This window comes from Cervus elaphus, chromosome 6 (genome assembly GCF_910594005.1).
Source record: "Cervus elaphus chromosome 6, mCerEla1.1, whole genome shotgun sequence".
NCBI lineage: Eukaryota > Metazoa > Chordata > Mammalia > Artiodactyla > Cervidae > Cervus > Cervus elaphus.
The window spans coordinates 30942916-30969367 of record NC_057820.1 but is presented as its reverse complement, the minus strand read 5'-3'; the positions used below and the strand labels follow the sequence as shown (position 1 = coordinate 30969367).

The window sequence follows — 26452 nt, the reverse complement described above, 5'->3', positions numbered from 1 at the left end:
CTGAAGCCAAGGAGTCTTACAATACAAATGAAGTATTATCATTATTAATATCCAAATGAAGGATAGTCTTTGAAAAACAAAAAAACAGTGTTTTGTATTCCAAGGGGCACAAAGTCTAATGTGTGATATGGAAGGAAATTGACCGTGTAAAATGTGATTTACAGCAGAGTAGAAATTTTATCAGGCTTCTGATATTCCTGACTGGCAAGGAAGCTCTGGATAGAGTGTGTTCTGCATTAGTTTTTGTATAGTTCTTTTAGAGAACATGAAATAATTATTGAGTATTGAACCCAAAATTATGTCAGATATTTAATAAATATTCATCCTGATCAATATGGAAATAGAATTAATCATTATATTCCTGAGGCCTCATCAGCACTCAACTGGTTGAACTAAAAGCAATGAATAAAGGAAAGCACTAAGTCTTTAATGGTAACAATTTCCATGTGTTTATTCATTTATCATATCTTTTTAAAGAATAGATTACTTTAAACATTAATACTGAATCATGTGGCTTATTTCTGGAGTGAGTCTTTGATTTTTGTCTTGATAAGTTGAAGATTGGACAAGAACCCAGAAGAAAAGGAGAGAAATCTTTTCAAATCAGTGGCTGGATTATTCAGATGGACTCTGTCAAGGTTTCTAGCCCAACTGTTTAAAAAAAATAAAAAAATAAGGCAGAAGAAAACTACTCTCTCTTTTTCTTCTTTACGGTCTTACCAAACTTCCAGCAACAAAACAGGCAACATTTAGTGACCAGGAATGCAACAGTTGCCACACAAGCTAGCAGGAAGCCAATCACATCCAAAGAGTGGTGCTGGTACCAGGTGAGGTCATGGAAGGCTGGGCGAAGGTGCTTGGCTCCTTTGTGACGCATGACAAACTCAACCCAGAAGACTGCTCGGTCCAGGGGTTTCACAGGCTGATCATGGTGAATTCTTGATAACTTCATAGCGTTCTCTTTATAGCTAAAATTGAATATATAAATAACAACCTGTAAAGTTTGTTAAGGACATGGTATACCTGAAACAGTTATATATTATAAAAATATATTGCATAATTAATTATATGATAAGTTGTATCATAATTTATATCACCAAGAATATGAAAAGCATATGAGATTTTGTTTCCTCTTGAGATATTTCTAGATATGATGGTCCACTGGCTGGAATCTCTTGGATGCTTTAGAGTCTCAGCAATTATTGGAGGTAGGAGAGAAAATAATTTTCAATTGAAAATAGCATTCTTAAAGTACAGAAATAGGAATGGATTAATAGTATATGTAGCTTGAGAATACAGAATTTTGGTCTAACTTGCTGAGTGTGGTAGTGGGAACATGATAGTGTAGGAAGCAGCATGGAGGGGAAGGTCAATGAAAAAGGAATCCTTTCCTCACCCCTTCACTCTTCCCCAGGTTTGATCTGGAGTGTCAGTATTAATGAGACATCAGCAGTAACAGGAAATGATTTCAGTATGTGATCTTCATGGTCCTGACATTTCGGATGAAAGCAAGAAAGCTTCATGTGATCCTCTAGGCAAGAAATAGGGCCTGAGACTGAATAGATGCTGGCATTTTTGCCTCACGCTAAAGAGGGCTGTGTGTTGAAAAGCTGAAACATTACTCTGACAACAAAGGTCTGAATAGTCAAGGATATGGTTTTCCTAGTGGTCCCATACCATTTTGAGAGTTGAACCATAAAGAAGTCAGATTGCCAAATAACTGATGCCTTCAACTGTGGTTCTGGAGAAGACTCCTGAAAGTCCCTTGGATAGCAAGGAGATCAAACCAGTCAATCTTAAGGGAGATCAACCCTGAATATTCACTGGAAGGACTGATGTTGATGCTGAAACTCCAGTATTTTGGTCATCTGATGAGAATAGACAACTCACTGGGAAAGTCCACAGTGCTGGGAAATATTGAGGGAAGAAAGAGAAGAGGGCATCAGAGGATGAGACAGTTGGATGGCATCACTGAAAATGAGCATGAACTTGGGCAAACTCTGGGAGATGGTGAGGAACAGGGAGGACTGGTGTGCTGCATTTCATGCAAAGAGTAGACACAAACAGTAGACACAAGTCACAAAGAGTAGACACAACTGAACACCTGTACTACAACAACAGAGGGCTGTACCTGCAGTGATGAGATGGAAGGATGCCGATACCTAGAATACTAACCCTTCTAACTTCTGTCAAGGAACAGAAGACCACACCAGGGTTTTGGTCGAAGGCTTTGAATGGCTGACTTAGAAGCAAGATTTCCTTGGGTTTGTGAAGGAGGGAGGTTATTCACCCACACCAAAGTGCAATCATCACTGATAAAGAATACAGAACATTAAATAGTAGAAAATCATGGGAAAGCATGCAAAAAGTTTTGAGGGCGGGAACTGTAAACCAGAAAAAAGTAAACAAAGCCCTGTTGCCCCTTAGTTTAAACAACCAAAGCAGGCCTTTTTTAATACACAAGAATTTAAGGAATAAGTACTTCTGAATACATCTCAGGAAAACAAACAATAGCAGCAGAAATTCCAAGACAGATACAGAAAGAAAATATTTATCAGATAAAAAGTCAATAAAATACTCTATTGAAACACAAATTGGTTCATTAAATCCATATAAATATGAAATTAATGCTCAATGATATTGGAAATTGTGGTCATGGGCAAGATGTTTAGGTTGTAAGCTTTGATAGCATTGTACTGATAATATAGCAAAGAAATCTGATAGAACCCACAGCCTGTTTTACAGAGTGAAGTGAGTCACAAGGATAGAAACAAATATCGTATATTAATATTGTAACCTAGGGAAAAAATTGCATTTATAACCCCATTTGTAAGGTAGGAATAGAAATGCAGCTGTAGAGGACAGGCTTGTGTACACAGCAAGGGATGGGACACAGTTGGACAAATGGAGGAAGTAGCACTAACTTATATATACTATCATGTGTAGAGTAGATAGCCAGTAGAATTTGCCGTATAACACAGAGAGCTCAGCCTAGTACTTTGGGGCTTCCTAGGTGGCTCAGTGCTAAAGAATCTCCCTGCCAATTCAGGAGAGCAGGAGATGCACATTCAATCCCTGGGTCAGTGAGATCCTCTGGAGAAGGAAACGGCAATCCATGCCAGTATTATTCCCTGGAAAGTCCTATCAACAGAGGAGCCTAGCAGGCTGCAGTCCATGGGGTCGAAAAGACTTGAATATACCCAAGAGATTGCCACAAAACACAAAATTGTGGGATGGGGTGGCAGTCAGAGGAAGGCTCAAGAAGGAGGGGATTTTATATATATATATATATATATATATATATATATACATACATATGGGGGATTCACATTATTGTACTGGAGAAGGGGATGGCAAACCACTTCAGCATTTTGCCTTGAGAATCTCATAAATAGTATGAAAAGGCAAAAAGATATGACACCAAAAGATGCACCCTCCATGTCAGTAGGTGTCCAAAATGTTACTGGAGAAGAGCAGAGAAATAGTCCCAGAAGGAATGAAGAGTCTGACCCAAAGCAGAAATGACACCCATTTTTGGATGCCTCTGGTAGTGAAAGTAAAGTCTGTTGCTATAAAGAGCAATATTGCATAGGAACCTGGAATGTTGGGTCCATGAATCAAGACATATTGGAAGTGGTCAAACAGGAGATGGCAAGAGTGAACATCAACATTTTAGGAATCAGTGAACTAAAATGGACCAGAATGTGCGAATTTAGTTCAGATGACCATTGCATCTAATACTATGGGCAAGAATCCCTTAGAAGAAATGGAGTAGCCCTCACAATCAGCAAAAGAATCCAAAATGCAGTACTTGGAAACAATTGCAAAAATGACAGAATGACCTTTATTCATTTCCAAAGCAAACGATTTGATATCACAGCAATCCAAATCTTTGCACCAGCTACTAATGCTGAAGAAACTGAAGTTGAACAGCTCTATGAAAACCTACAAGACTTTCTAGGACTAACACCAAAGAAAGATGTCCTTTTCATCATAGGGGACTAGAATGCAAAAATAGGAAGAAGAAACACCTAGAGTAACAGATAATTTTGGCCTTGGGGTACAAAATGAAGCATGGCAAAGGCTAACAGAGTTTTGTCAAGAACATGCACTGGTCGTAGCAAACACCACCCTCCTCCAACAACACAAGAAATGACTCTATACGTGGTCAATGTGTAGAGATAGTCAATCCCAAAATCGGATTGATTATATTATTTGAAGTTGAGGATGAAGAAACTCTATACAGTCAGCAAAAACAAGACCAGGAGCTGACTGTGATCATTAACTCCTTATTGCCAAATTCAGATTTACATTAAATAAGGAGGGAAAAACAGTAGACCATTCAGATATGACCTAAATCAAATTCCTTACAATTATACAGTGGAAGTGGCAAATGAATTCAAGGGATTAGATCAGATAGACAGAGTGCATGAAGAACTATGGATAGAGGTTTATAACATTGTACAGGAGGCCGTGATCAGAACCAACCCCAAGAAAAATAACTGTAGAAGGGAAAATGGTTGCCTGAGAAAGCCTTACAAATAGCTGAGAAAAGAAGAGAAGCAAAATGCAAAGGAGAAAAGGAAACAAATATCTATCTCAATGCAAAGTTTCAAAGAATAGCAAGGAAAGATAAGATAGCCTTCCTATGTGGTCAATGCAAAGAAATAGAGGAAAGCAATAGAAAGGGAAAGATTTGAGATTTCAAGAAAACTAGAGATACAAAGGAAATATTTCAAGAAAAGATGAGCACAATAAAGGACAGAAATGGTATGGACCTAACAGAAGCAGAAGATATTAAGAAGAGGTGGCAAGAATGTAAAGAGTTCAGTTCATTTCAGTTGCTCACTCATGTCTGACTCTTTGCTCATGGACTGCAGCACACCAGGTTCCCTGTAGATCACCAATCTCCAGAGCTTGCTCAAACTCCTGTCCATCAAGTTGGTGATGCCATCGAACCATCTCATCCTCTGTCATCCACTTCTCCTCCCACCTTCCATCTTGCTCAGCATCAGGATCTTTTCCAATTAGTCAGTTCTTTGCATTGGATTGGGGTTTCAACTTCAACATTAGTCCTTCCAATGGATATTCAGGATTTATTTCCTTTAGGATGGACTGGGTGGATCTCCTTGCAGTCCAAGGAGCTGTCAAGAGTCTTCTCCAACACCACAGTTCAAAAGCATCAGTTCTTCAGTGCTCAGCTTTCTTGATGGTCCAGCTCTCACATCCATGACTATTGGCAAAACCATAGCTTTGACGAGATGGACCTTTGTTGGAAAAGTAATGTCTCTGTTTTTTTGATATGTTGTCTAGGTTGGTCATAGCTTTTCTTTGAAGGAACAAGTGTCTTTTAATTTCATGGCTGCAGTCACCGTCTGCAGTGATTTTGGGGAACATACAAAAAAGATCATGACCCAGACAACCACGATGGTGTGGTCACTCACCTAGAGCCAGACATCCTACAGTGTGCAGTCAAAAGGGCCTTAGAAAGCATCACTATGAACAAAGCTAGTGGATGTCATGAAATTCCAACTAAGGTATGTCTAATCCTGGCAATCCTGGTGGGCTACAATCCATGGGGTCACAAAGAGTCAGACATGGCTGAAGGATGAAGCACAGCACAAAAGATGATACTATTGAAGTTTTGCACTTAATATGCCACCAAATTTGGAAAGCTCATCATTGGCCACAGGACTGAAAAAGGTCAGTTTTCATTCCAATCCCAAAGAAAGGCAATGCCAAAGAATGTTCAAACTACCTCACAATTGCACTCATCTCACATGCTAGCAAAGTAATGCTCAAAATTCTCCAAGCTCTGTTTCAACACTACACAAACTAATAACATCCAGATGTTCAAGCTGGATTTAGAAAAGGCAGAGGAACCAGAGATCAAAATGCCAACATCCATTGGATCATCGAAAAAGCAAGAGAGTTCCAAATAAATGTCTACTTCTTTATTGACTACACCACAAGCATTTGACCATGTGGATTACAACAAACTGTGGAAGATTCTTCAACACATGGGATATTATATCTGTAGGATATTATATCTGATGGGATATTATACCTCAGACCTGCCTCCTGAGATATCTGTATGCAGGTCAAGAAACAACAGTTAGAACTGGACATGGAATAACACGCAGGTTCCAAATTGGGAAATGAGTACGTCAAGGCTGTATATCGTCATCCTGTTTATTTAACTTTTATTTAGAGTACATCATGGGAGATGTCAGGCTGGATGAAGCACAATCTGGAATCAATATTGCTGGGAGAAATATCAATAAGCTCAGATACAAAGATGACACCACCCTCATGACAGAAAGCAAAGAACTAAAGAGCCTCTTGATGATAGTGAAAGAGGAGAGTGAACAAATTGGCTTAAAACACAGCATTCAGTATACTAAGATCATGGCATCGGACCAATCACTTCATGACAAGTAGATGGGGAAACAGTGGAAACAATGAGAGACTTTATTTTGGGGGCTCAAAATCACTACAGATGGTGACTGAAGCCATGGTGTTAAAAGACACTTGCTCCTTGGAAGAAAACCTATAACTCACCCAGACAGCATATTAAAAAGCAGAGAAATTACTTTGCTCACAAAAGTCCGTCTAGTCAAAAATATGGTTTTCCCAGTAGTCATGTATGGATGTGAGAGTTGGACTATAAAGAAAGCTGAGTGCCGAAGAATTGATGCCTTTGAACTGTGGTGTTGGAAAAGACTCTTGAGAGTCCCTCAGACAGCAAGGAGATCAAACCAGTCAATCCTAAAGGAAATCAGTACTGAACATTCATTGGACGGACAGATGCTGAAGCTGACTCCTGTTGTAGTCCATGGGGTCACAAGGAGTCGGACATGACTGAGCTACTTAACAGCAACAAAATGCTGTTGCACGATATAAAAGAATATAACATTGTAAATCAGTTACCCCCCCAATTGAAAATAAGTTAAACAAAAAAGAGAGACACTGATATGAATTTAAGTGACTTCATAGTGAAAAATCATTCAATATTTAAAAAATTAAAATGTCTAAGAAATAATTTTAATCTCTCATGTCAATGCTCATTTATAGATCTATATAAAATTTCTAGTAAGAATTTATCTGATATATAGAGACATATATTCAACCCTGGCAAATCTTTTAATTAGTTTCTTTTTTCCAAAGATATATTTGATTTATATGAAATATAATTACATAACAAATGTAATCCTTCACTACTGTGCATTTATTTATTTGTTTATGATCACAGCTAACCACCATGCTGTACAAACTTCCCCAGAACTTATTTATTTTATTACTCAAAGCCTGATCCCTATTACTCAAAGCTTGTCTTTCCACTCTCCCAGCTCCTAAGCCCTGGAAAACACCACTCTACTCTCTGCTTCTATGAGTTTGAACTTTTAGGTTATACATATAAGTAATCTTAACTAATGTCTGTCATTCACTCTCTGAGTTACTTCCCTCAGCACAATTCCATGTTTTCACAAATGGCAGTATTTCCTTTGTCTTCTTTGCTAAGTAATACTCCTTTATATACCTATACCACATCTTCTCAACCTATCCATTCATTGACAGACACTTAAGTTTTATTCATATTTTGGTTTTTGTGAATAATACAGCAATTAGCACTGGGGTGAAGATATCTCTTCCACATTCTGTTTTCATTTCCTTTGGTTATATATCCAGCAGTGAGATTGCTGGATAATAAGTCATTTTGTTGTTTTTGTTGATATTTTGACAAGCTTCCATACTGTTTTCCAAGTGGCTGGACCAATTTTCATTGGAGTGCACTGCAGTTCTTTTTCTACATCCTCACCAATACCTCTCAGACCTTGTCTTTTGATGATAGCCTTTCTAAAAGTTCTAAGCTGGCTTAAAACTCAACATACAAAAAACTAAGACCGTGCATCTGGTCCCATCACTCCATGGCAAATAGAAGGGGGAAAAGTGAAAGCAGCGATACATTTTATTTTCTGGGCCACAAAATCACTTCAGACAGTGATTGCAGCCATGGAGTTAAAAGACACTTGCTCCTTGGAAGGAACGCTCTGATAAGCCTAAAGAGCATATTAAGAAGCAGAGCTAGCGCTGTGCTGACAATGGTCCATATGGTCAAAGCTATGATTTCCTAAGAGTCATGTCTGAATATTATTTCATGCTTGTATGCTCAGTTGTTCCTGCTCATTGCAACTTCACAGACTAAAGTAGTCCAGGCTCCTCTCTACATGGGATTCACTAAGCAAGAGTAATGGAGTGGGTTGTCATTTCCTACTCCAGGGGAAGATTTTTCAAGCAAGAATACTAGAGTGGGTTGCCATTGCCTACTCCATGGTATGATCACTCACCTAGAGCCAGAAATCTTGGAGTGTGAAGTCAAGTGGACCTTAGGAAGCATCACTATGAACAAAGCTAGTGGAGGTGATGAAATTCCAGTTGAGCTATTTCAAAACCCAAAAGATGATGCTGTAAAAGTGCTGCACTCAATATGCCAGCAAATTTGGAAAAGTCGGCAGTTGCCACAGGACTCAAAAAGGTCAGCTTTCATTCCAATCCAAAAGAAAGGCAATGGCAAAGAATGTTCAAACTACTGCACAATTGCACTCATTTTACATGCTAGCAAAGTAATGCTCAAAATTCTCCAAGCTCGGCTGCAGTACTACATGAACAAGAACTTTCAGTTATTTAAACTGGATTTAGAAAAGGCAGAAGAACCAGAGATCAAAATGTCAACATCCATTGGATTCTAGAAAAAGAAAGGAGTTCCAGAAAAACATCTACTTCTGCTTCATTGACTATGCTAAAGCCTGTACTTCATGGATTGCAACAAAGTGTGGAAAATTCTTCAAGAGATGGGAATACCAGACCACCTTGCAGGTCAAGAACTACCTGTGTGCAGGTTAAGAAGCAACAGTAAGAAGCAAACATGGTACATTGGACTGGTTCCAAATTAGGAAAGGAGTACATCATGAGAAATGCCAGGCTGGATGAAGTTAAAGGTGGAATCAAGATTGCCAGGAGAAGTATCAAGAGCCTCAGATATGCAGATGACACTGCCCTTATGAAAGAAAGCAAGGAGGAACTAAAGAGCCTCTTGATGAAGGTGAAAGAGAGTGAAAAAGCTGGCTTGAAACTCAACATTGAAAAACACTAAGAATATGGTATCCTGTCCCATCACTTTGTGGCAAATAGATAGGGAAACAATGGAAACAGTGACAGACTTTATTTTCTTGGGTTCCAAAATCACTCTGGAGAGTAACCGCAGTCATGAAATTAAAAGGCTCTTGCTCCTTGGAAGAAAAATTATGACAAACACAGACAACATATTAAAAAGCAGAGACATTACTTTGCTGACAAAGGTCCCTATAGTCAAAGCTATGGTTTTTCCAGCAGTCATGTATAGATACGAGAGTTGGACCATAAGGAAGGCTGAGCATCGAAGAATTGATGCTTTCTAATTCTGGCGCTGGAGAAGTATCTTGAGAGTTCCTTGGACAGCAAGATCAAACCAGCCAATCCTAAAGGAAATCAACCCTGAATTTCATGGAAAGACTGATGCTAAAGCTGAAGCTCCAATACTTTCGCCACCTGATGAGAAGAGCTGACTCACTGCAAAAGAACCTGATGCTGAGTCAGACTCAAGGGAAAAAAAAAATTGGGCAGTGGAGGATGAGATGGTTAGATAGCATCACTGCCTCAATGGACATGTATTTGAGCAAACTCCAGGAGATAGTTGAGGACAGCGTAGCCTGGCATGCTGTAGTCAATGGGGTCACAGAGTCGGCCATAACTTAGTGACTAAATAACATCAACAACAATTCTAATAGGTGTGAGGTGGGATTTTGATTTGCATTTTATGATGCTTAGTAATGTCAAGCCCATTTTCATGTACCTGTTGGCCATTTATACATCTTTTATGGGCAAATATCTATTCAGTAAGCCCATTCATTTTTTTAAAAATTTTGTTATTGAGTAATATGAGTTACTTATATCTTTTGTATGTTAGTTTCTTATCAGATGTGTTATTTTCAAAATGTTCTCCAATTTTGCATGTTGCCTTTCATTTTGTAGGTCATTTCTTTTGCTGTCCAGAAGCTTTTGAGCTTGATATAGACCCACCTTTTGCTTTGCATTGGTTCTTTGTATTGTTGGTGTCATATCCCAAATTTTGTTGCAAATACCCTTGTCGAGAAACTTTTCCTCCTGTTTGATCATAGGAGTTCTATGGTTTTAGGTCTTATGTTTAAATCTTTAGTCCGTTTCTAGTCAACTTTTGTAAGTAATGTAATATACAGCTCCAAATTTCATTCTCCTGCATATAATTATCCAGTTTCCCTAGTACTACTTATTGAAGGGATAACACTTTTCCTATTGATTATTCTTCACTTTTTGAAAACTATTATTCAGCTTTATATATGAGGGTTTGTTTCAGGGCTCTCAATCCTGTCCATTCATCTGTATGTCTATTTTTATGACAATATCATCTGTTTAAAATTACTATAGTTTTGTAGTACAGTTTGAAATAAGAAGTGGGATGCCGCCAATGCCTCCCAATTATTTCTTGGGACTGCTTTGGCTGTTTGAGATCTCTTGAGTCTTCATACAAATTTAGAATTTATTTTTCTATTTCTGTATCCCAGAAGGCCTTAGAAATTGGTCACTCAATCCATTCTCCTTTTTCTACCAAGGAATTCTTTCCAGCTGAGAGTTCTCTCTTGGTGTTGAGTAAGACTGGCTTGAGGATGATTCTGGTAAAATAAAGCTGTCATCATTTTGTTCTTGTGTGATTTATCTCAGGTTTTGTTTTTTTTTTTTTTGGTTGTTGTTCTACTGTGTTGCTTAAACTTCATACATGGACTTTAGAGCATTCCCAGAGATGATTTTGTTCATAGATAGTGTCTAATTGTTATTTTCTGCCAGGGAACAAGGAGGCTAGGGTCTTCTCTGCCTCCATTTGGATCTCTCAATTTTGCTTCATTCTCTTTCTCTAGTTTTAATTTAAAATATACTAATATAAAATATTTTAAATTAACAAATATAACTCTATTTTTATAAATATCTTTCTATTACTTTCTATTTATAAGTTAGCACAAGCAAATAGCAGAAGCTTCTAAACTGTTGATGGTTATAACTACATGAGGAAAGCTGAGTGGTTATGTTTTTATGATTTTGTTATATTTCATAAATTCTTTATAGTGATAATATCTGCAATTTTTAAGAAATAAAAAGTACTATTGTTAATTAAGGAGCTTATATCTTTTTAACAATAGATAATTTTCTTTAAATAAATGTAGTATTTCTTTGATGTTGTAATCTATCACACAGTAGTTGTAGGTGACAAAATAATTTCACGAAATTTAGGAAGTATAAAATAATCTTATTTGATATTAGCTATGCACTGCTAATTATGTAAAAGTTATCAATTTATAATTGTATAAAACTGATTATTCCTTCAAAAAACGAGACTTCTTACAAAAGTATATATTCTCTACTCACAAAGGGTTGTTAATAACTGCTTTCAATGCATTAAGCAGATCTGCACTTGTCATTCTGTGCAAGTCTACTTCAACAGCTGCCCCTTTGGCTTTCATACGAACAACATTATCATGCTGATCACCAAATATAGGAATTCCAACCATAGGGACCCCATGGTAAATAGCTTCATAGATCCCGTTGGTTCCACAGTGAGTGATAAAAGCTCTGGTTTGGGGATGTCCTAAAAATTAAAAAAAAAAAAAATATTATTCTAAATTGTAAGAGTGTCAGAAACAGAAAATCATGACACCTACATAAGCCAAATTCTATTAGGTAACATCTTCTATATAATTCTGTGCCATGAGAACACATATAAATTCTTATAGGCTCTGAAGAAAGCAGCAATTGATTACTCTGAGCTAAGTAAAACTTGTGATTCCAGCAATTAAGTCATTCCCCCGACAGCTAAGAAGTTTCCTGCAAAATATATGATGGATAGTACTTGCCATTTGACAAATTATTGCAGGAAGAATATACCAATAAAAACGAAGGGAGGGACTGTAGAAACCAAATATTTTTGAAGATGGGAAAAGGGAGGTGAGATGTGCAGGATTTCAATATGAGAATGTGGGCATAAAAGGCTAGAAAGATAGGTTACATCAAGTTCATGATGTACTCTGTTTAAGAAAATAGGATTTGCACTTGACTTTATACTAATATGCAGCCATTTATATTTTACATGAAATATAGGTGAAATGGCTTGCCAGATTTTTTTTTTTTCCTGTAGAGAAGAGAGGTAGGAAAAAATGGATGAAAAACATCAGGAGTGTGTTACAATATTCTATGCAAAAGTTAATGAGAGCCTGATCTAAAAGTACTTTCTCTGACATTGATCCTGAGGAAGGAGAGATTATATCATAAATGCAAGAGTTATAAACTTGATATTTATGTTAGAGTTTGACAAAGATCCTTGACCAGGGTCTAGTCAGGTTCCTCTGAACTCTTCTCAACTAGAATTTGATTTTGTGGCTCCACTATCTCTGCATTACCCAATGTTAGCAAGCATTCTACTAGGTCAGTTGAACTCTGTAGTTTTCCATCCAATGAACTTCCACTATGTTCTTTTGTGAAAAATTCTCCACTTTTCCCTTCTGCATACAGAGTTGTGTCCAGACTCTCTGTCTTATTCTAAAAGTCCACTGCACTACTAACTATACTTATCATGATGGTCTTGAATAAAGTGTGCCTTAGTCTTTAAAAAGTGTCATATCAATGTATGACAAAACCCACTGAAATGTTGTGAAGTAATTAGCCTCCAACTAATAAAAAAATTTAAAAAAAAAAAAGTGTCATGAATAATCCTTTTTAACACAAACTCCTGAAGAAATGTGAAGAACACATTAAAGTTTCTTTTTTCTTATTTTAAATATAAATTTGTAGGATATCTGTTATTGAGTAATCATTCAGATTATACTTCATTCAGCTCTGTTTATCTTTCTTCTCTTTGGTCTTACCAAGAAGATCATTTTGTGGAATCCATTTATATAGCCGGGTATTGGCTCCTAGTGTTTCTGGTTTCTTTCCTGTGTATCTCCACAGAACCTATTAAGATGAATGTCTTTATTAGAAAATTTTTAGAATCACATCCTGTCAGAAGTCAACCTGTGATTAATCAGATTTGATGCCTCCAGGTAATACACAAGCAAACTGAGTCCCCAAGTGACTAGGTAATGAGTGTTTAAAAACCATTAACACTACAACCGTGTTTTCAAAGGCTTGCAGTAATCCTAATCAATAGCCTTTCATCTTCAGGTTAATTCTAACTTAACCTGATGAAGAAAAATGATGAAGATGTAGATGAAGAAAAACGACAATCTGCATCTGAAAGAACTACATACTGGTGTTAGTAGGGCACTCTGGTAAAGGGGATTTTTGAGACAAAGATTTCAGAGGCAAAGGGGATGGATGTTTATTTACCTCTTTTGAACTTATTTTTTTACATACTTACCAGTAACATAGACTCATAAAGTAAAATATTCATAATTATATTTATCATTTGAAAATATTGTAAGTCTAGAGTTTGGTGACATTAAAACATTTACAACGTTGTGTAACCATCAGCTATATGGCATGGCATCCAGTCACACAGTCGTGTCCGACTCTTTGTGACCCCATGGACTGCAGCCTGCCAGGCTCCTCTGTCCATGGGGAGTCTCCAGGTAAGATTACTAGAGTGGGTTGCCATGCCTTCCTCCAGGGGATCTTCCTGACCCATTGGATAGGACCCAGGTCTCCCACATTGCACGTAGATTATTTACCAACTAAGCCACCAGGGAAGTCCAATCAGCTCTACATTTACCTCAAATATTTTCATCATCTATAACATCAACTCTGTATCACTAAATAACTCCCTATAGCTCTCATTCCTTATCCCCTGATAATGTCTGCCCTACTTGCCATCTTTATAAAATTGGATTATGCTAGGTAACAGGTGGGCTTCCCTTGTAGCTCCATTGGTAAAAGAATCTGCCTGCAGTGCAGGAGACCCGGGTTCGATCCCTGGGTTGGGAAGATCCCCTGGAGAAGGAAATGACAACCCTTGTATCCTTGTATCTCAGTATCCTTGCCTAGGAAATCTCATGGACAGAGGAGCCTGGTAGGCTACAGACCATGGGGTCACAAAGAGTCAGGCACGACTGAGCGATTAACACACACACATACAGGTAACAGGTACAAGTGGAATCATACATTATTTGTATACATAAATCATATAGTATTTGTGTTCTTCGGATTTAGCATTATTTTATTTCAGGGTTCACACTTGTTTCAACATACCATAACTTCCTTTCTTTTTAAGGTTGAATAATATTTCTTTTTATACACATATGTATACATATATATATATAGGTAAATAAATTGCAAAGCACAAATAGAGGAACAGGTGTAGAGAACAGATGTATGGATACCAAGGGGGAAGGCAGATGGGATGAAATGGGAAATCTGGATCGACATATATACACAACTGATACTATGTTTAAAGTAGGTAACTAATAAGAACCTGATGTAAAGTATAGAGAACTCTACTCAACGCTCTGGGGTGATCTATATGTGAAGGAAATCCACCAAAAAGCGATATATGTATACATATAGCTGATTCACTTTGCTGTATAGTAGAAACTAATACAACATTATAAAGTAACTGTACTAAAACAGAACTAAAAATAAATAAAAACTATTAACCCTCCAAAAAATAAAAAAACAAAGCAAATTCTTTATCCATCATTTTTCTGACCTGTGGCTCTGACTTGTTCAGTCGCTCAGTTGTGTCCGACTCTTTGCAACCACATGGATTGCATCATACCATGCTTTCTGTCCTTCACCATATCCCAGAGCTTGCTAAAACTAATATGTATTCTCTGTTTCCCCCGTCTCATCCTGCCTTCAATCTTTTCCAACATCAGGGTCTTTTCTAATGAGTCAGCTCTTCACATCAGATGGCCAAGATATTGGAATGTCAGCTTCAGTATCATCCTTACAATGAATATTCAGCACTGATTTCCTCTAGGATTGACTGGTTTGATCTCCTTGCAGTCCAAGGGACTCTTAAGCATCTTCTCCAACACCACAGTTCCAAAGCATCAGTTCTTCAATGCTCAGCTTTCTTTATGGTCCAACTCTGACATCCATACATGACCCCTGGAAACACCATAGTTTTGACTATAGGGACCTTTGTTGGCAAAGTAATGTCTCTTCTTTTTAATATGCTGTCTTTGTTTGTTATAGCTTTTCCTCCAAGAAGCAGGAATCTTAATTTCATGGCTGTGGTCAATATCAGCAGTGATTTTGGAGCCCAAGAAAATAAGGTCTGTCACTGTTTCCATTTTTTCCCAGTCTGTTTGCCATGAAGCAATGGGACTGGATGCCATGACCATAGTTTTTTGAATGTTGAGTTTTAAGCCAGCTTTTTCACTATCCTCTTTCACCTTCATCAAGAGGCTCTTTAGTTCCTCTTTGCCCTCTGCCATAAAGGTGTTGTCATCTGTATATCTGAGGTTATTGATAATTCTCCCAGTAGTCTTGATTTCAGCTTGTGCTTCTTCCAGCCCAGGTTTTCACATGATGTACTCTGTGTATAATTTAAATAAGCAGGGTGACAATATATAGCCTTGACGTACTTCTTTCCCAATTTTGAATCAGTCAATTGGTCCAGGCCTGGTTCTAACAGTTGCCTCTTGACTTGCATACAGGTTTCACAGGAGGCAGATAAAATGGTCTGGTATTCCCATCTCTTGAAGAGTTTTCCAAGTTTGTTGTAATCCACACAAAGCTTTTAGCATAGTCGATAAAGCAGAAGTAGATGTTTTTCTGGAATTATTTTGCTTTTTCTAGGGTCCAATGGATGTTGTCACTTTGATCTCTGGTTCCTCTTCCTTTTCTAAATCCAGCTTGAACATCTGGAAGTTCTTGGTTTATATACTGTTTAAGCCTATCTTGGAGATTTTGAGCATGACCTTGCTATCATGTGAAATGAGTGCAATTGTGTGGTAGCTTCTTTGGCATTGCTTTTCTTTGGGATTGGAATGAAAACTGACCTTTTCCATTCTTGTGTCCAGTGATGAGTTTACCACATTTGCTGGCATATTGAGTGCAGCACTTTAACAGCATCATATTTTAGGATTAAAAATAGGTCAGCTGGAATTCCATCACCTGCACTAGCTTTGTTCATTGTGATGTTTCTTAAGGGTCACTTGACTTCATGCTCCAAGATGTCTGGCTCTAGATGAGTGATCACAACGTCATGATTATCTGAGTCATTAAGTTATTATGCCTATTAATGTACAAATATGTGTTTTAATCACTGATTTCAATTCCTTTCAATATATAGCCAAGACAGAATGTCTAGTTCATATGATCCTATGTTTAACTTTCCAAGAAACCATAAAAATGTTTTTCACAGCAGATGCAGCATTTTAACTCCTAGTAGCAGTCCACCAATTCTTATTTCTCTACATTCTCACCAACATGTTATTTTCCTTTTTTCCCCTTCTTTCTCTGATAATAGATATCCTATTAAATGAAGTGTTAATTTTACATGCTTTTGATTTTCATTTCTATAATGATGAATCTTGAGCTTCTTTTCATATGTTTTTTGACCATTTGTATATTCTGTGAAGAAATCTATTCAAGTACTTTTCCATTTTTCAATTAGGTTTTGTTGTTTTTGTTCTTGTTGAGCTGTAGCAGTTTTTTTTATGTATTGTGCACATTAATTCCTTACCAGATACATAATTTGAAAAGATTTTCTCACAATCTGTACGTTTTATCTCACTTTCTTGATAGTATGTTTTGATGCACAAGGGTCTTCATTTGAAGAAGTCTAATTTATATATATTCTTTCTGCTTTTGCATTTGTTGTCTTACCTATGAAATAAATCATAGCAAAATCCACTGTGATGAAGTATTCTCTCAGGATTTTCTTGTAAAAATGTTATATTTTTACTTCAAAATTTAAGTCCCTGATAGATTTTGAGTTGATTTTTTGTATGTGTTATAAGGTGAGAGTCCAATTTTCTTCCTTTGTATGTGGGCATCAATGTCTTTTCTGCTAGTCTTCTGGTTTTTCTCATTAATAGTTGCTCTATAAATTTTTGCTCTTTTGGTATGCCAGAGGGAAGAAGTGAATTTAGCATCTTCCTACTCTGCTATTTTGGCTACACTTCTGTCCTAGTTTCCTGTAATCCTTTTTATATGTATGACACCATTAGTAATCTCTGTAGGTTCATTTCTGACTTTATTTGCATCTATTTTTTTTTTCTTTTTGCCAGTTTAGCTAATATTTTGATAATATTTCAATCAACTAGCTTTTGGGTTTACTGATTTTCTATTTTTTTATCTTCTTTTAATCTTTGCTCTAATCTTCATTATTTGTTTCCTTCTACAAGCTCTGGGTGTAGTTTGCCTTCATTTTATATTTCTTTAAGGTATAATACTAGATTATTGATTTTAGATCTTTCTTCACTTTAAACGTAGGCACAGACAGGTATAAAGTTCCCTCTGATCCCTTCTTCCTCTGAGTCTCTTGCTTTAATCTCTTGTGTTTTCATTTATTTAAAACCTATTTTTAATTTTTCTTAGAACTTATTCTTTGATGTATTTCTTGTTAACATCAAAGCATACAAAAACTCTGCTCTGTAATATCTCCATTCAACTCTTTCTGTAATTGATGTCATAAATTGCATATTTAATCAATGTTCTTAATTGCATAAATTGTAATTGCTTTATGTATTTTATTTTAATTGAGAAAATAAAATAAATTGGAGTTACAACCAAATTTAGAATGAGATCAGCTTTTAAAATTACTTTTGATCTTACCTTTACTGAAGCCATTTATTTCTCCATGTGGTTTGCTTTAATATCTAGCAGCTTTTCATTTCATCCAAAAAGAGTCCCTTTTGTATTGTTTTTATAGGCCAAGTCTAATGGTAATGATGTACCTCAGCTTTTGTTTTTCTGTTAACGTCTTAATTTCTACCTCATCTTTGAAGGAAATTTTGTCTGACGAAATTGTCAATTAACTTTTTTTTTTTCTTTCAGCACTTAGAATTTATCAATCTACTGCCTTCTGGCTTTCAGAATTTCTGATGAGAAATTTGCTGATCATCTTAGTGAAGATATCTTTTATGTGATGAATTACTTCTGTCTAGCTCCTTTCAGTCTTCAGTGTTCTTGCCTGGAGAATCCCAGGGAAGGCGGAGCCTGGTGGGCTGCCGTCTAAGGGGTTGCACAGAGTCGGACCCGACTGAAGTGACTTAGCAGCAGCAGCAGCTCCTTTCAGTAATTTTTCATTGTCTTTGGCTTTCAACAGCTTGAGTTTAATATGTCTTTCTATAGATCTTTTTGATTTTATCCTATTTCAAGTTCTCTAAGCTTCTTAAACTTGCATATTCATGAAGTATCTCATTAAATCTGGAATATTTCATGCCATTATTTCTTTAATATCCTTTCTGTCCATTTCTCTTTTTTGAGAAGTCCTACAGTCTCTATGATTATTCAAAAGGTAGTGTCCCACAAGTGCCTTAGGGTTCATTTTTCTACATTTATTTTTTCTTTCTGTTCCTCCAATTTGGTAGTTTTGATGATCCTTTCTTCAAGTTTGCTCATACTTCTGCATAGTCATGTCTGATCTGGAACCCATGATGTGAATTTTTCATTTCAGTTATTGTAATTTTTTAGCTCCAGATTTTTTTTTTTTTTTGGTTCTTTAATTTTCCCCCTTTATCAGTAGTTTACTTACTTCCTACTTCATTTTATTCTCTTTATTGTTTTCTTCTTGCCTGGAGAATCCCTATGGACAGAGGATCCTGATGGGCTACAGTCCATGGGTTCGCAAAGAGTTGGACATGACTGAGTGACTAAGCATACAAAAGGTAAACATACAGTAAAGACAGGATAACATCCACACACAAATATGATGTCAAAACCAGCAATGGTGACAAGTGGAGATTACAGATATTGGAAATGTATTTTTGAAATTAAAAGATGAGCAACTTAAAACAACCATATATAGATAGATAGATAGATAGATAGATAGATAGATAGATAGATAGATAGATAGATGCTGTATCAAAACCTTATGGGAAATGCAAAGCAAAATCTACAATAGATACACATGTAAAAAAGAAAAAGCAATCCAAGCACAACACAAAAGACAGTCATTCAACCACAATAGAAGAGGGGGGAAAAAAGAAGGGAAGAAAAAGACCTATGGAAACAAACTCCAAACAATTAAGAAAATGGCAACAGGAACATACACATCGATAATTACCTTAAATATAAATAGATTAAAAGCTCTAACCAAAAGACATAAACTGATAATTGATAAAGAAAACCACATTCATATATATGCTGTCTACAAGAAACTTACTTTAGACCTAGGGACACATACTGACTGAAAGTGAGGAGATGGAAAAAGATATTCCATGCAAACGGAAAGTGAAAGAAAGTTGAAGTAGTGGTACTTGTATCACACAAAATAGACTTTACTTCAAGGACTGTTACAATAGAAAATAAAGGGCACTGCATAATAATCAATGGATAAGTGTAAGAAGAAGTAATAGTAGTTGTAAATGTATATGCACCCAACATAGGAGACAAGTGCTAACAGCTTTTTTTTTTGTTGCTAACAGCTTTTTATAAAAAGAGAATTCAACAGTAATACAATAATAGTGGGGCACTTACACTAATGGGCAGATCATCCAGACAGAAAATCAATAAGGAAACACAAGTGTTAAATAATACATTAGATCAAATAGACTTCATTGATATTTATAGGACATTCCATCTGAAAGCAGCAGAATACAGTTTCTCCTCAAGTGGACACAGAACATTCTCCAAGATAAATCACATCTTGGGTCACAAAGCAAGTTTTAGTAAATTTAAGATAATTGAAATTGTATCAAGCATCTATGAGATTAGAAATCAGCTGGGGAGGGGGGGTAATGTAAGAAAACACAAACATATGGAGGCTAAACAGTATGTTACTAAACAAACAGTGGGTCACTGATGGAATTTTAAAAAATCTAAGGATTAATGAGAGCAAATGTACAATATCACAAACATATAGGACACAGTAAAAACAGTTCTAAGAAGGGAAGTTTTAGGAATACAATCTTACCTCAAAAAATAAGAAAAATCTCAAGTAAATATCCTAACCTTAACCTGAAGTAACTAGAGAAAGAAGAATAAACAAAACCAAAGTTAGCAGAATGAAGTCATAATGATCAAAACAGTAATAAATGAAACAGAGACAAAGAAAATAGTAGCAAAGTTCAATGAAACTAATATCTGGTTCTTTGAGAAAATAAGCAAAATTAGCAAAACTTTAGCCAAACTCATCAAACGAAAAAGGGAGAAGGCTCAAATCAATAAAATGAGAAATGAGAAAGAAGTTACAATGCACAATACAGAAATACAAAAGAAACTAAGAGAGTACTAAAAGCAACTGTTCATCAATAAAAGACAATTGCATGACATGGAAGAAATGGACAAAGTCTTAGAAATGTACAATCTCCCAAGACTGAATCAGGAAAAAAAATAGAAAATATAAACAAACCAATCACAAGTACTGAAATTGAAACTGTGATTAAAAATCCTCCAACAAACAAAAGTCCAGAACCTGGTGACTTCACAGGCAAATTCTATCAAAATTTAAAAATTAACATCTATCTTTCTGAAACTCTTCCGAAAATTGCAGAGAAAAGAATATTCTGAAACTCATTATATGAGACGAACATCACCCTGATACCAAAATCAGACAAAGATATCACAAAAAAAGAATATTACAGGCCAATATCACTGATAAACATAGATGCCAAAATCTTCAACAAAACACCAGCAATCTGAACCCAACAATACATAAAAAGGACTGTACACTACAATAAAGTGGGATTTATTCCAGAGATGCAAGGATTGTCCAATATACACAAATCAATCGATATGATACACGACATTAGCAAAGTGAAAGTCTTTCAGTCGTGTCTGACTCTTTGTGACTCCATTGACTCTACAGTTCATGGAATTCTCCAGGACAGAATTCTGGAGTGGTTAGGCTTTCCCTTATCCAGGGGATCTTCCCAACCCAGGGATAGAACCCAGGTTTCCTGCATTGCAACTGGATTCTTTACTAGCTGAGCCACAAAGGAAGCCCAAGAATACTGGAGTGGGTAGCCTATCCCTTCTCCAGCGGATCTTCCCGACCTAGTACTTGAATTGGGGTCTCCTGCATTGCAGTTGGTTTCTTTACCAACTGAGCTATCAGGGAAATACATTAACAAACACAGTAGTAAAGCCATATGATCATCTCAATTGATCCAGGAAAATCTTTTGCCAAAATTCAACATACATTTATGATTAAAAAAAAAAAAAAAACTCTGTAGAAAGTGTGCCTAGAGGAAAGTTATCTCAACAAAATAAAGGCCATATATGACTAACTTGTAGCAAACATTATTCTCAATGATGAAAAACAAAGCATTTCTTCTAAGACCAGAAACACGAAAAGGATGTTCCCTCTTGCCACTCTTATTCAACATAGTTTTGGAGAGAGAGTTCTTGGTGTCTCTAGCCCTTCCTCGATGCCACTCCTAAGTATTGTATTTTAATGCAATTAAAAATGAAATAATTTTATGAAGATTTTTTTAGATTAAATGTTTAATGGGTATTACTTCTACAAAGCAATTTGTGAAAGTAATTTGGATATAAATATAAGAATTGTCATAATTATTTGAAACACAATTGCTTTAATGGTCTATTTTATCTAAAGCTAGGGAAAAGGTGTCACTCAGTTATAACCTAGAATGATGTCAATAAAAAAATTAGTTTGCTGGAACATTGTAAAGTATACTCCTAAATCTTTTACTGGATTATTAAAGCTTTAACTGTTAAGAATCATTATTTAGGATTTCATTTAGGGTTATTTTTAGGATTAATTATTTAGGATTATTAGAAGGAACATTATTTAGGTTTAATATTAGAATATACACTCTTATTTCCAGGTTTAATTAAGACAATGTTCAAAATCATTAATTATAAGAAAATATAGTCCCAAGACATGCTGTGAATCAAACCTATTATTTTGAATATCTTTTCCTTTATTCTCTGTCATGTTATTTGTAACTTGTTTATATGCTTCAGATTTAAAATACATATATAAGAACAGCAAAAAGTGTTAAATTACATGAATGACTTAAAACCTAGGCTAAAAGCTGACTGATGCTTTAACAGTAGCATATGATTAATTTTAGTTCATTATTTAAAGAAAACACTGCAATAGGATTTTCTGTTAATAATGCCAGGTTTAAAGCAAGATGGCAATTAAATACCCCCTTTTATCATTTGTACTTTTTCTTTAGAGCTCACTTAAGTTGAAACTAACACTATCAATAGCCTTTCCTGCATTTTAAAAGTAAACTTTACAGTGATCATGGATTTTAAAATAATATCCCTGAAATAAATATTATCTGACCTTCTGTGGAATCTGGGCGAGGGCTGATGCGATCATATTAGACTTTTCTTCTGAGAGGTTTTTGATCATTGACCCCAGAGTAAACACCACGACTCCATCTTTTCCAGAGCTTTGAACAAACTCTTCGAGCTCCTGTGAAGAAAACAGTCTTTGAAATATAAAAATTCACAGTTATAATAGACGTTACACCCTTTTTTCAATGTGTCTGAATTATTAGAACAATTATGTATTTTCATTATGTTAACCATTTCAATGTATAATAGAAAGAAAGAAAGTGAAGTCTCTCAGTCGTGTCCGACTCTTTGCGACCCCATGGACTCATGTAGCCCACCAGGCTCCTCCGTCCATGGGATTCTCCAGGCAAGAATACTGGAGTGGGTTGCCATTTCCTTCTCCAAGTGATCTTCCCGACCCAGGGATCGAACCCAGGTCTCCCACATTGCAGGCAGATGCTTTAACCTCTGAGCCATGAGGGAAGTCCCAGTGTATAATAGATGACCTGAAATCCTTATTGGGTGAATTAAAATTATTTTTACTAAAGGCTCATTTAGTAAAGCATATTTGAGGTATGTGTGTATCTTTGTGCTTGTGCGTTTGTGTTTACAAATTATTGACTGCCTGTTATCTTTTGCCATTTGCTGAGCTCTTTACATGTATCAGTTAACTTAGATATATGGTGATTTTATGAGATATGTATACATTTACAGATGGGAAATTCTATCTCAGTAAAGTTAAGTAATTTGTACAAGTCTACACAGCAATAGCTGGCAGAGCAAATTTCTACTTTTAAGTTAAATAGTTAAGGTGATGTGCTGTATATTTAGCCTTAGATGCTAATAAGATTATCTTTCACTTTTCTGATGAATCACAGTCAGTACAATGATACAATTTTGGTATATTTACTTTTCTCTGTTTTCTAAATTTCTATTATCTTTTATTTTAATTATATATGTATATATATATATATTTTTTTCATATAAGTTTCCACATACACAATTAAGAATGAGGTAGCCATGTAACATCTGACCAGACAAGTAATGCCAAAATACCTATAAAGCATAGTGTGAGAATTATAGGAATATACTAGAAATATATAATTTTGAATTAAAAATAAAAACAGTATACTCAATCACACTAAAATAAAAATAAGTCTTTTCATCCTGTGTTGAAATGCTAGCAAAACTAAGCCAATTAAATAAGATAAGAAAAAAATGTGTGAGGTTTGAAATGGAAAGACAGGAAAGAAATTTATATTAAGGGATTTCTCACATGGTTATGGAAGCTGGCAAGTTTAATCTGCAGAACAGCACATTAGGCTGGAGACTCAGAGAAGAGCCACTGCTATAGTTTAAGTCTGAAGGCGGCCTACAGGTAGAATTCAATCTTTTGTTCTAGTCACATCTTCAACTAATTGTATGAGGCTTACCCACATAATGAAGAATAATTTGTTTACTTAGGGTCCACATACTCAAAAGTTGATTTCATCTAAAAAGAGCTTCTCAGTAACTTCTAGAAAAATGTTTGTCTAAGTAGCTGGGTACCTAGCCAGGCAGGTTAACAGATAGAATTAACCATTACACTATGTTTACAGATGATTTGACTTAAGATATAATGTTATCTTTATGTTCAATTATAGCATAGTATTGGAGAAGGAAATGGCAACCCGTTCCAGTATTCTTGCCTAGAGAATCCCTTGGACAGGGGAGGTTGGTGGGCTGCTGTCACGGGGTTGCACAGAGTCGGACACGACTGAAGCAACTTAGGAAAAAAAAAAAAAAGCATAATATTCATAAGATGCTAGGAAATATTTTATATAATACATTTTCATGTGTAATGAATAGTCTTTGAACAAGAAAAGAAAATATCGAGGACTACTTTAATCAGATGGTAATACATAATCCAAAATAAAGGTTACTCACCTTCTTACTGTAGTGTATAGTCTAAGAAAATAATGACCATTGAATTCTATGTCTGTTTTCCCCATTTGGGGATCAAATATTGTTAACCATAAACCAGAAATCATTTTAAGAGATAAATACTCATAGCTGGGTCAGAAAGATCCCATGGAGAAGGGAATGGCAATTCCACTCCAGTATTCTTGCCTGGAAAATTCCATGGACAGAAGACCCTGGTGGGTTACAGTTCACGGGGTCGCAAAGAGTCAGATACAACTGAGTGACTAATACTTCACACTTCATTCATGTAGGAAAATAATAAGCACATTTAATTACCTTAGGTAGGGGTTTTGCAGGCTTGCAGTGCAGTCCTCCAACAAACTCAGTATTAGGTAAGTAAGGTTGAGGAAATTCAAAATCCCAGTAACTTCGAAACAACCACATGTCAGCTTTCCCCATTATCTCACATAGTGTGGTAGGTTTTCCTGAATAAAAATGAAGGATAATGGAAAGGAATCTGATATGTTAAAAGAGAGATGTATCTTCACCTAATTTTCTAAGTAAATTCTTAAAGACCAATACTGAGCCTATGCAACCCAGGTTAAATCAATTGGCCTTTTACCCTGAAGAATACACATAGTCAGAATATGAAAAAGTAAGCACAGATTTAAGTATGGAATAAAACCAAAAGCCTGTTGCTTTCTCTCTGTCAATGGAGTCTTTCATCTTGAGCTAAGCCACTCATGTACTTCTACTAAGTACAAGAAACAGGCAGCAATCCTCAGCCTTCTATGGTAGAGTCACACCTTCTTTTCTGGAATTCCAATTCATCTCATCATTGCTCCAAAAGTCTCTGATTATGTTGAAAAACAACTTGTGCTTTACCCATGTCTTTTCTACTGTTTTCAAGTGTGCTATTACAACTAATTACCTCCTGAGTACTTTCAATGCAATTCTTAAAGTGACTGTCTCCTTTGCTATCATTAATGAAAGTTCTTATTTTACAAGATTTTATCCTCATTGGTGAAGATATTGCACTGCAAAATAATCTGGTGGTTAAATAGTTTCTATTTTATAATGAAGCTTACCCAGCTTTTGGTGTCTTTTTGAAATATGTGCTCCATGTCACTGATAGGAGGAAACCATAGCTATCTGGTTTCTCACCACATGACTTTTTGAATATTCTCCTTGATGTTCTAAGTGTGCTAAAGTTTTGATTAGAAAATATAAGGGATTTGAACTCCTAGGAAGATGCACCTGCATAAGAGATCAAGGCAAATCTCAGTAAATGAGAGGTTTTATTCTGGTAATGGTAATATCCACTTTCATACTCAGCACATATCTTTAGGAAAATGTACATAGGTTTTACTTTATCATTTATTTTTTTTATTTACTTTTGAGCTAAAATACATTGAAGTTAATTGTTAACTGGGAATATTTCTGTCTAGTAGAAAATATCATCTCCCAAATTTCAATTTTATTGCTCTATAGGATATTTTTTGACCATTGTTTTGTCTAACCTAGGAGTTTTATTCTAAAATTCCTTTACCCCCTTTTTATAAGATTTATAAAGAGCTTCTCAATTTTTTGTAATGAATGCTGGCTTTCTTTTTTTTTTCTCATCAATTATTTGAACATATCTATGACATGTTTTAATGAATAATTTTATAAATTATGTTATATTTTTGAAATTTGAAAAACATACTTGCAATACATAACATAATGAAGATTTTAAATTCTGAATAGCTAAATTATATCTATATCTTAGAGCATTTTAACATTTATGAGAGTAAAAGAAATGTGTTTCTTCTATTTACCAAGTTTTTACTCTTCTTCTCAGATTATTGATATATTCCACCAAAAAATATTCTAAGTTGCTAATAACTATGGAAGAATAAGGGACAGAGTAATACCCTATCACTAAGGCTTCACTCAAAAAGATGTACCCAAACTGAGTGTCAGACAGCTGAGACCAGAAGTAAACAAACAAATTCAACCAAGTCGTAGATCAATCAAGGCTTAATCCATGATCAGAAAATGTAACCTAGATGAGATTTTAAGT

The 26452-nt window shown here is 35.7% G+C and overlaps 1 protein-coding gene across 1 annotated transcript in view; it reads right to left on the bottom strand.

Annotated features, from left to right (window-relative positions):
- Window positions 1-425: 425 nt before the first annotated feature.
- Window positions 426-26452, bottom strand: part of LOC122696502 (UDP-glucuronosyltransferase 2C1-like) — a 32564-nt gene continuing 6537 nt past the window's right edge. The window contains exons 2-6 of the mRNA XM_043906574.1: window positions 24727-24875; window positions 22496-22627; window positions 12990-13077; window positions 11497-11716; window positions 426-968 (exon numbers count right to left, since the gene is read on the bottom strand). Of these exons, the coding sequence (XP_043762509.1) occupies window positions 689-968; window positions 11497-11716; window positions 12990-13077; window positions 22496-22627; window positions 24727-24875 (869 nt within the window). The 3' untranslated portion in view covers window positions 426-688. The remainder of the gene's footprint in view (window positions 969-11496; window positions 11717-12989; window positions 13078-22495; window positions 22628-24726; window positions 24876-26452) is intronic.